This window comes from Podarcis muralis, chromosome 1 (assembly GCF_964188315.1).
Source record: "Podarcis muralis chromosome 1, rPodMur119.hap1.1, whole genome shotgun sequence".
Taxonomy (NCBI): domain Eukaryota; kingdom Metazoa; phylum Chordata; class Lepidosauria; order Squamata; family Lacertidae; genus Podarcis; species Podarcis muralis.
The window spans coordinates 49,994,916-50,005,078 of record NC_135655.1 but is presented as its reverse complement, the minus strand read 5'-3'; the positions used below and the strand labels follow the sequence as shown (position 1 = coordinate 50,005,078).

Below are 10,163 nucleotides of genomic sequence, written 5' to 3'. Positions count from 1 at the left end.
AACAGTAATATCAGATCCTAGTTGCGCTTCTTAACAGCATAGTTTTCAATACTTTGCTTCCATATGAAGTCAGTACTGCAAACTATCAACAGATTCAGCAGTTGGGATAGGAGCTTATGTAATATAGTTGCTAGACAGGTAGTTGGGGTGCAATTGAGATGGCTAGTTTGACTCCTGCCTTGGAATAAGCTGTCGGAGAGTTGTCATTCCACAGTTGGCTTCTAACTATCCTTTAATGTTCGATTTTAGAGCAACTGCTACTTATTCAGCTGGCAGACAATAGGCTTGTTGGAATCGCTGCACAGAAGAGGAAAGGAGTTTGGGTGCTTTGCATTTTACGGGGCGTTTTCCACCTTCTATTCCATTATAACACACAGGATTCAGAAAATTTTATATACCTTTATTAGAAAAAAAATCATCACCATAATTCTAGATGTTTAAAAGGAAGCATTGGTTACAATAAGAGTGTCCTCAGAAAGTTCCAGATTGTTTTCATGGTTTTTGATGCAAGTTGGAGGCCACTGATTTGGTGACCTCTGGAGAAAATGCTTGCAGGGTGCACACCTTAAGGGGGAAGGGAGGAAGCAATCATGAAATGACTTTCTCAACATAATTAGCAGGATATAGTCCAACCTGACCGGTCTGAAGCCGGCCTTTGCACCAGCCCTGTTCGTCCTCTTCACTGATCTTCATGAGCTCTTCACCTAGAGGAAGAAAAATCTCAGAATGAATAACAAGGCAAGGTTTCATTGGTTTAGATATTCACTAAAATGATATGAGACTTGCTTTCTTTTCCCTTCTGGTTTCCAGAGATGCTGGCAATGCACACATATGGAAGTGAAGCTAAGGTTGAGATACCATGCACACTTATTTAATAACAATTCCACTGAAATCTGTGTGTCTCATTTCCAAACGAGTTTAGGGTCAGTGTTAGCCTTCATTCTCCATACAACTATATTATAGTGGCCTACTGGAACAAAGCCATTATTGTACAGAGAAGCACCTTAAAAGCTCTTGGGCATTAGCAGCCAGAAGATGCTTCCTAGACAGTGATACCCTCTCCAGCTGCCCATGTCATCTCAACTGACTCATGCTGAATGGTCAACTACCATGCAAAATTCACACATTAGTGAAGTTAAAGACCACCTGAAAGGGGTGTAACCATCCAGAGAATGCCTTTTTAAAAAACGCATCGGCACTTGCTCCAACTTTCTATTTAAGGAGAACAATTTAAAATATCATTTCCGGAAACAAAAGGAAAATAGTGCATCAGTTCAACCGACTCAGTGAAATAACAAATTGTCTGCATTAACTATACAATTGCATGTTATTGAAGTATTTAGATGGGGAAGATGCACCAATAGGTTTTAAAAAGAGGAGTGACCCAGTTCCCATAAGCCCTTGGGTATACACTACGACCCTGGCAAAGCAAAAAGAAAAACTGATGAATTGTTCTTTGACAGAGATCAATAAATTCAGCTCACATGCAGTAAGCTAGACCAGTGTTTCCCAACCTTGGGCCTCCAGCTGTTTTTGGACTACAACTCCCATCATCCCTAGCTAGCAAGACCAGTGGTCAGGGATGATGGGAATTGTAGTTCAAAAACAGCTGGAGGCCCAAGGTTGGGAAACACTGAGCTAGACAAACCACAGGAAACCAAGTATAGAAAGCTCAGCGTCCCTATCTTCATAGACATATTTTTTAAACTTTTTACGCTTTTACTGCTGTAAACTGCTTTGATATAGTGGTATACAACTATTTTATAAATAAATAAGACAACATGACAGGCAGAAGCAAACCAGGATGGTGCCTGGAAGGATTTTTCACAAATGATAAACCAAAAAGCAGTTTGGATCTACTTCTTGTACTTATTTCATGCTGCAGATATTCTTGTAGTACTCCTGTTTTAATTAGTTACTACAGGCAGATCAAGCAAAGTAAGTTGGTACTAGAATATTTAATAACGATAACTCAGCAATGCATGTTTCATGCAAACCCAAGTGCTGGGTTTTGAAAGATTTTAGTACCTGTAAAAAAGAAAAACAATCACATTTCTACAAATACATTTTTAAAGCATGAATGAAATCCCCAAGATCCAGATGGCCCCTATTCCTTTGTGCTTCCCAGTAGATCAGGCTGGTGGATATAAAAACTATTTTAGTGTGGAATCGGATGACCACTAACCATAAGGCATCTATTTAAGTTTATTGTGTTGTGGCTCTGGCCATGTGGCAAGCCACTAGCCCCCGAGCAAGGCTAGCATTACCATGCACACAACCATCCAGAGAAACAGGTGTGTGATAATGTTCATTTTACATCACTGGTGACAACAGATGACTGCCTCTCCATCTGGGCTGGCATATAGTGCTGAAAGTTTATGTTAAATCACTGCTCAGTTCCAGAATTTGCCAGCTTCTCGTGAAAGACTCCTGCTCCCAAGTTCCCCTTTATGTATTATTTCTCAATATGCAGCTCTGCTTTCACCGCCACTGAGCAAGGGAACACAGTCCTGGTATATTGAAGCATTTTTGGCCATTTGGCATGGAACACAAATGGCCAGGCCCAGCTACATACAGGAAGTCTCGGGAATAGCAGCATCTCTTATTGCCAAGCATTGGAGATCCCTGGATGCTAACTCAGCAGCGGAATATTCAAGCGTGGAACTTGGCGCTAATGGAAAAATTGACTCACGAGTTACATGCCAGAAGAAATGAACAACCAACCAACAAGTTTTATGATTATCTGGTCATGTTTTATTTCAGATATTGAGACAAAAGAACAAGATTTCTGCAAAGACTAGAACGCAAAGACTTCTATGGAAAGACAATTTGGGATGAGAATTGCTCACATCAGATTAGGGGAATCTAGGGAGGGTAGGACTCTTCCCTATCTTCTGCCACTATATTCCTGTATCTACAAAACTTAATAAAAGCATTTTTAAAGAAGGAATAGCAACATGAAGCAATTGCCATCTTCCTTCAGAGTCTCATACCACAGAGCCCACATTGGGAGCAAGTCCATGCCTTTTCCTGACCCTTTGGAAGAACTTTGAAGTAATTTATCTATCCTCCGTCTTTCCCAGTAGTTAAAAAGTGCCCCATTGGTTCTTTCTCTCTCTGCAATTTCTTAGCATGCTGCTGACCCCTTTCATAAATGGCTTGGTTTATTATAGGATTCTCTCAGAAAACTCAAGTGTTTGGCAAATGGCGTCCTGGGGCCATCCAGGTCCTACTGGAAAATTTCCATCCATACCCCAAAAGCACACTAGCAAGCAAGTTAGAAGATTAGTGCATTTGTACCTGCTTTAAAGCTCAGCTCATCAGCCTCTTGTCCTGCGTAATCATACAGTGCTCGCACCCGCACGCCTGGTACCTTTATGTCGTCCTCATGCCCATTGACTTCTGGGCGCTTCTTGGGAGTGTCCTCATCTGACCACTCTGAGATTTCTTCTTTCCCTCCACTGTGCAAGGGGATAGGGGAAGATGAAGAATGGGAAAGAAAGGTCATTTAAAACCCAAAGCTCCTTCTTTATTTAAAGCGTCCCATTTCCAAATCATGCATCTTTCTAGGAGAAGAACAAATAAGAGGAAGATGCAAAACATGGAAGGCAAAGAAGTCACCATTAGCCGGGGGGGGGGGGGAGTGGGGGGAGAGAAAGAACGAGAATGAGCAGAATAGGTGTTCAAAAACACAATCTTTCCAGTAACCTTGACCAGTTCTGGAAATAACTACATTAAAAGCCCTAGGTGACTACAATCAGGGTAGAGAGAAGGTGGTCTATTTGAAGAAAGCTAAAAAGGTGTCTATTTGGGAGAAATTGAAAAAGAGTGTGCTAACACTGCCCATCTCCTTAACTAGAAAGTATTAAGAAGCTACAGCAAAGGAGAAGCAAGGAAACAGGTACCCTAAGTAGTCTTAAGTTTCATACTAACTTCATACAGGCCGAGGCCTTCAGGGTATCATAGAAGTGACTGTTTTGCTCCTCCTGGTATGAATACCTGTGGATTGGCAAACAAGCCTTTTTAAATCGAGAAAAGGGCAAGGTTATGCTGCAGAATAGCTACTGCCGGTGATATTCGTGTTAACAAAAGCAGACTCTACATTGCAGTGAAGGTTAAGATAGGAATTCATTATTTCCTGTACTTCTCTTGTCTTTTCCTTCTTTGTAATCTTGTGCCAACAGCCACTGGACCAGCATGCTCAGTATGCCATCTGGTCGGGTTTTGAATGCAAAGCACCCAGCTACAAAAGCCAGAATGTTTGCTATCTACTAACTTCACTGTAGAACTAACATGAACTGTGTTTGAGTAAGAAGGGCCTGGCTAGCTGACATCTCTCTTCATAGTGAACAGATGCAAATCAAGAATCCAGAACTGCCTTTGTTGCAGCTGGAGGAATAGTCTTCTTTCCCTGAGATCAGCAACAGCTGGAGAGGAAAATCCTGCCAGCGTCCTCACTCTGAGACTAATGGGTGGAACAAGCAGAGGCAGAGCTACATCAGGGCGGGACAGAGGAGAGGCACAGTGCCAGTCATAGCTTCTGCCCTTCCAGCAGGCCTAACAGCAGCCCTGCATTCTATTAGACTATGACCTTTATCTCAAAATTTGCAAGGGCCTAGCCTCTGTATGCTCTTGTTAATGGGAATTCATATTCTCAAAGGGAAGCAGAAGGTATTGCTATACCCATTTTTGGTGAGTCAGCCATCCTGCAATAACATTGCCCTCTCTGCTTTCGAACCCAAGTGTTACAGGTTGCAACTTGCCTTTGCTTTGTCGGTGTAGGGGTCTGTTTCACACCATCACCTGCAGGCACAATGCTAGTCAAAGTCACATCTTCACTGCTTTTCCCACTTTTTTCCTTCTTACTGATTGGCCTCTGTGTCTCCAAAGACCATTCCTAGAGGGGAGAAAGTTATCAGTCCCTAGTTCCAAAAATATTTTAGAAGATTAATTGAATGCTTCCTCTCCCCCCCCCCCCCAATCCAACACAGACAATGGACATCCTTTATGTGGAGGGGGGCTTCTTGCTTATTTGCAGAACAAGGTCCCAGGTTTGATCCCAGACAACTCCACTAAAAATGAATCAGGTTACACCCTGTAGTGCAGTGTAGTCAATATTTGGTTAGATTGACAAATACTCTGGGCTGGTAGCTTTGCATGTTCCTATCATGCCAGGTATATTACGCATCTCATTTCTATTCCATAGAGAAATAGTGGCGAGTGCTAATTTCAGCAGGATGATACAAGACACGACTTACTTTACAACCTAAAGGGGGCAAGTTCCCTAGTATTTCCCACCAGAGAGAGATGGCTTACCTCAAACTGAGGCCAGTTCATAGCCATTCCTGGTCCATGGGTTTGACGCCACCACTTCAGGTCCTCTTGGTCATCTGCAGCCATTATTCCCTGATACAAATCCCGGTAAAGTGCATGGAAGCTGCAGGCACGAAGAAACACACAACAAGCATAAGGGACTCTGTTTGGAAAGCTACATAGGCATGTAAGGAAAGGACAAACAGAAATATGTTCCTATAGTACCAGGAGATGTAGCCTTTCAAGGGGGAAAAAACCTTAAATAGTTCTCATCCCATAGAATGCAATAAGGGCAGAGAAGCCCTCTTTTACACACACACACACACCTATCATTGGTAGACAGGTTCAGATGGTTGTGCAGATCCAGGAACATCTCTTTGAAGAAGCACAGCCGTTTGCATTCTGCTTCCTGACAGCCCTCAAAGACCTGTTCCATGTCCTCCATATACCGAGGGTTGTAGCGATTGAGCTCATCCAGCATCTTCTCATACTGATCCTTGCACTGCAGGGAACCAAAACAAAACATTTGTGAGCTGTCGACTGCCTATAATGCTCAGGAGTATTGGGACCAAGGTGGGACCCATGTTTCTTGCTGGTTACTCTCTTAGTTTCACCAGTTGAATGAGAGTATAGTAATTGACTTATACAGCTCTCTTCCATGGGCACCATTCAGTTTAGGGGCTCAACAGGGCCTTGATGCTTTCTGAGTTCTCTGTCTGGTTAGGGGGCAGCAAACATTGCATCCAAGGGCAATGGCCCATCTGCTTAAAGGACTATCCATTGAAGCACTGGGCTGCCTCTCCACCCACAGAATTTACCGTATTTTTCGTCCCATAGGACGCTCCGTCCCATAGGACGCACCTAGTTTTTTTGGGGGGAAATAAAGGGAATTTCCCCCCTTTATTTCCCCCCCAAAACCAGGTCGGGGAAACCGAACCAGGTCGAGGAACAGCGGGATGGCAGCGCTGCGCCTCCTTGCTGTCCCCCAAGCTTGTGGGGCTGGCTGATGTCTGTCTGGCGCGCAGGGCGCTCTGCTTCAGGACGCCCTGCGCGCCGGGCAGCAGGCTGCTATCCGCAGCGTAGGGACCTCCCGCAGGGCTGCCTAGGCTGCGGATGTGTTCCCGAAGCGGCGGGTGCTCTGCTTTCAGCGCGCCCGGCGCTCCGGGAAGCAGGCTGCTGTCCACAGCCTAGACAGCCCTGCGGGACCTCCCGCAGGGCTGCCTAGGCTGCGGATGTCTTCCTGAAGCCTGGAGAGCGAGAGGGGTCGGTGCGCACCGACCCCTCTCGCTCTCCAAGCTTCAGCGAAAGCCTGCATTCGCCCCATAGGACGCACCCAGATTTCCCCTTCATTTTTGAAGGGGAAAAAGTACGTCCTATGGGGCGAAAAATATGGTAGTCAGTGACAAAGATCCACAATCAAGCTTGTTTCTTTTATTTAATTTTTTAAACTGCCATGCCACTTTTCTGGTTGGTTACCTAACAAAGCAGTTTACAAACAGTAAAATGCTTTTCAAAACAAAACAATTATGCAACTATAAAATCATATTGTATTCAAATATGAAATAAGACAAAACCAGCAACTGCTGCCATCACCTTTCAATCTCTAAAGGTCATTCTAAAAAAGCTTTGAAAAGTCTTCTTAAGAGAGATCTGTGACTGAGTTTGCCTAACTACTCCCTGGCACTGTTCCACAGGCAGGTGGACCACCACAGAAAAGGCCCTGATTTTTGTTTCTGCTTTTAGGACTCTCCCTCATCTTAAGAGAGTCAATGGCCAAAGTACCACCTTCCAACATTACCTACCTTCTCTGCTTCTTGAGCACACTTCTCGACACGCTCCTGCAGTTTACGCATCTGCTCCTGTGATACAGAGGAATCGGCTTTGGCATGATTCTCGCGTGTCTGTGCCGTCTTTTCCTCCTTACGAGAACTATGGTAATTCTTTTTCGAAGTTTCCACCTAACAGAGATACCATATGGAATAATGTATCAGCAGTGTTATTTCCGATCACATACAGAGACAAGCAGCTGTATTCAAGAGGAAGTGGCAGGAAAACAGCAAAGTACAATTTACATCTCAACACTGCCTAACCTATGACCAGCAACATGAGGCTGGACAATAGGCTGACTGAGCTGTTTTGCCATCTGTTAAGTCCCAGACCATAAAGCTGATTAATCGAATAATTCCAAGGGTGCCTATTGAGATGTTTGATAGTCTGTTTATTACCCCATCTCCTGCTTGCAACTTCTTACTCACATCCTTCAATTTTTTCACCCAGGGCTTCTGGGCCTTGCGGAACCCATCCTCTGCTTCCTTTGTCTCCTTGAAGCCACCAATCATCTGTTTATGGTAGGCTTCCTTCTGCCAGGCCTTAATCTTGTCCGAGTCTTCAGCAGCCAGGCGGTTCCGTACTTCCAGATGGATCTCACTAAGTTTGTCTGCAGCTGTCAGGAATGCATGCCAGGCTTTTTCCAGTGTGCCATATTGAGGGCCTAAATGAACCAACAAAGATGACATGGCAACGTAATTATGCAAGTACAGAAGGAACCAGGTTTGGAAGCCAGGCTTTGTTTGTTACCAAAGTCATCTATCTCAAAAGTACATTTACTGCTCAAAAAGAAAGAGCTGCGTGGGAGGAACACATATTGATAGTAGTGTGAGACAGTGCATTTGCTGCCTACAGAAAGTTTGCTGAGCTCAACCCTAGGTAACTGCAACTAGAGTGTGTGCCAACAAACTTCTGCTCAGTCTCTGTTGCATAAAGACTTGATTGACTTCCCATCTTTATAATCCAAGAAATGATCATCCAGAGTTGTACTGGCAGTCCTCCAATCTGCACCCAAGTCTCTCATCGCCTACTTGTTACCATCACACATAGCCTTCCCAGTACACTGCGCCAGGTTACTTTTTGCTCCTCCTACAAGTCTTTCTGTTGACCAGATTCTGTGGGCTGATGAATTCTTCTGACCTGTGTTGCACTTAGCACTCAATTAATGGGACAGTAGCTGAAAGCCATGAAAGTGGAATTGTCTTCCCCTCAAAATTTATCCTATAGACGAGGGATGGGGAATCGTTTTGGCCCAGTAGGTTATCCATGCCCCCACTCTGCAAGCCAACTTTGACTGGTGGGTGGATCAACCCGTCTGTGACACAGCAGCCCCACTCACCTGTCAAAGTATCTTGTGAACCACAGCACAAGGGGTGTTGCCAACCCTATGCTTGGCAAAGTACCGAGTTTAAGGCTTGCAATGTTGCCTCCTTCAGGGATCAGCTACATGGGTCATGCAGACACTCAAGCAGGTTTGAACTCAAGTGTCCAACAGCTAAAGGGAAGTGACTTCAACCATGCTTTCTGCAGATATCACCTGCATGATTGAGTTCTCCACAGAGAACTTGGTCCCACAGCTGATCCAGTTGTGTCTCTATCTGCCCCACACCTGATGTCACATATGGGGGCAGGTGGGTGTGGTTTGGGGAACATGACCTCGAGGACCAAATCTGGCCAGTGGGCTGCAGAGACCTCACCCCTGCCATAGACTTTCTGAGGGCATTCCCACAAAACTAAAACCCTTCATCAGCTTTACTTGTTTTAACAAAGCCATTTCTTGTATAATTAATTTGAGCAGATTCCTCCATAACAACAGTAGTAGAAAATGGAACAAATAACACATTTATTTTCTTTTATTTAAAAAAATATTTTAACCACACAATAACCCAACAAATAAATAGTTAAATATTTGCTGGGTAGGTAAATAAAAAAGGGGGAAATATAGAGCATACCAGCCACATGTCAATTAGACTATGTTATGTCTTTAATCCTAGAAAAATGTTTATACAGACACTTAGAAGAACAAACATGAAAACCAAAAAGTTTTCCCCATAATACACTTCAAACTAAATCTAATCCTTTACTACATCCTAGCTACATCCGGAAAGGTTTCTGTCCTCTTTCTCCCCTTGTTATTTTTTAAAAAACAAAAAACATCCTTAAACATTCTTCATTCCTCTCCAAATTTATTAACTTTTTGTTTTCCTTGCCTAACCCCAAGATACGATGTTAGCTTGTTCATGGTTGCCAGGTCAGCACCTCTATTTCATTAACTCTTAGCTGAGGGGGCAAGCCAACTCGAAGTGTTAGGGTCTCCCTCCTCCTCCTCCCTAAAGAGACAGGAGCTCCATCTTGAGTGATGTGCTTTACCCTTCTCCACAGCAGTCCTCCATTTGCGGGACCAGTCTGTTAGCTGCTGTGCATAGCTCTTCTCAATTTTGGCTCTCTCCTGGAAGCAGGAGACAAGGTCGTTACACAGCCGGCTGCCATCATCCACCCGCTTCACTGTCCGCTTGTAGTTGCCAGGCTGAAATTAGATTAACACCATCAGTCATTCTTGCACACATCTCAGATATATCTTTAGGCAGAACAGGCAAGCCTTTTGAAGGCTTCTGAGCTCTAGGTTCACTCCCATCCCAGGACTCCACCCAAATTCTCAGCTGGAGCAAGGAAGGTGGGGCGGTAACTGGCTTGTCTGTTATGGACACATTCCAGGGACTATTATTATTATTATTCAGCACTAGGGATCGTGGAACCATTTAAAAAAGGGGCATCCAATGACAACTTGTCCTGGGCTTGCTGTCAGTACTTCTCTGCCAGGAGGTACTGAAACCAAGGTTGATTTAGTATTTCTTAGCACATCCTATGTGACTCTAGACAAAGGGGAACCCTTTTATTTTCATTTTGCCCTCTCTTACCTCCCAGAAACTGCCACTGGGTGCCTCCCCACCAGTATCATCTTCTGATGACATCACTCTGGTTTCCTTGCAGCAAAGAATTTTTGCAGATTTTGGAGCAGCTGG

At 44.2% G+C, this 10,163-nt stretch overlaps 1 protein-coding gene across 10 annotated transcripts in view; it reads right to left on the bottom strand.

Annotated features, from left to right (window-relative positions):
* Window positions 1–379: 379 nt before the first annotated feature.
* The window catches only part of PACSIN3 (protein kinase C and casein kinase substrate in neurons 3), a 29,025-nt gene continuing 19,241 nt past the window's right edge, over window positions 380–10,163 (bottom strand). For 4 of the 10 annotated variants that reach the window (XM_028726570.2, XM_028726586.2, XM_028726595.2 and 1 more), the window contains exons 2-11: window positions 10,059–10,159; window positions 9,511–9,667; window positions 7,569–7,804; window positions 7,116–7,271; window positions 5,640–5,815; window positions 5,317–5,437; window positions 4,764–4,897; window positions 3,934–3,999; window positions 3,301–3,461; window positions 380–704 (exon numbers count right to left, since the gene is read on the bottom strand). In XM_028726570.2, the coding sequence (XP_028582403.1) occupies window positions 589–704; window positions 3,301–3,461; window positions 3,934–3,999; window positions 4,764–4,897; window positions 5,317–5,437; window positions 5,640–5,815; window positions 7,116–7,271; window positions 7,569–7,804; window positions 9,511–9,667; window positions 10,059–10,112 (1,377 nt within the window). In that variant the 5' untranslated portion in view covers window positions 10,113–10,159 and the 3' untranslated portion in view covers window positions 380–588. Of the gene's footprint in view, window positions 705–1,146; window positions 1,213–3,300; window positions 3,462–3,933; window positions 4,000–4,763; window positions 4,898–5,316; window positions 5,438–5,639; window positions 5,816–7,115; window positions 7,272–7,568; window positions 7,805–9,510; window positions 9,668–10,058; window positions 10,160–10,163 lie in introns of all 10 variants that reach the window. The other 6 variants (XM_077928614.1, XM_077928625.1, XM_028726604.2 and 3 more) reach the window with 6 other exon arrangements.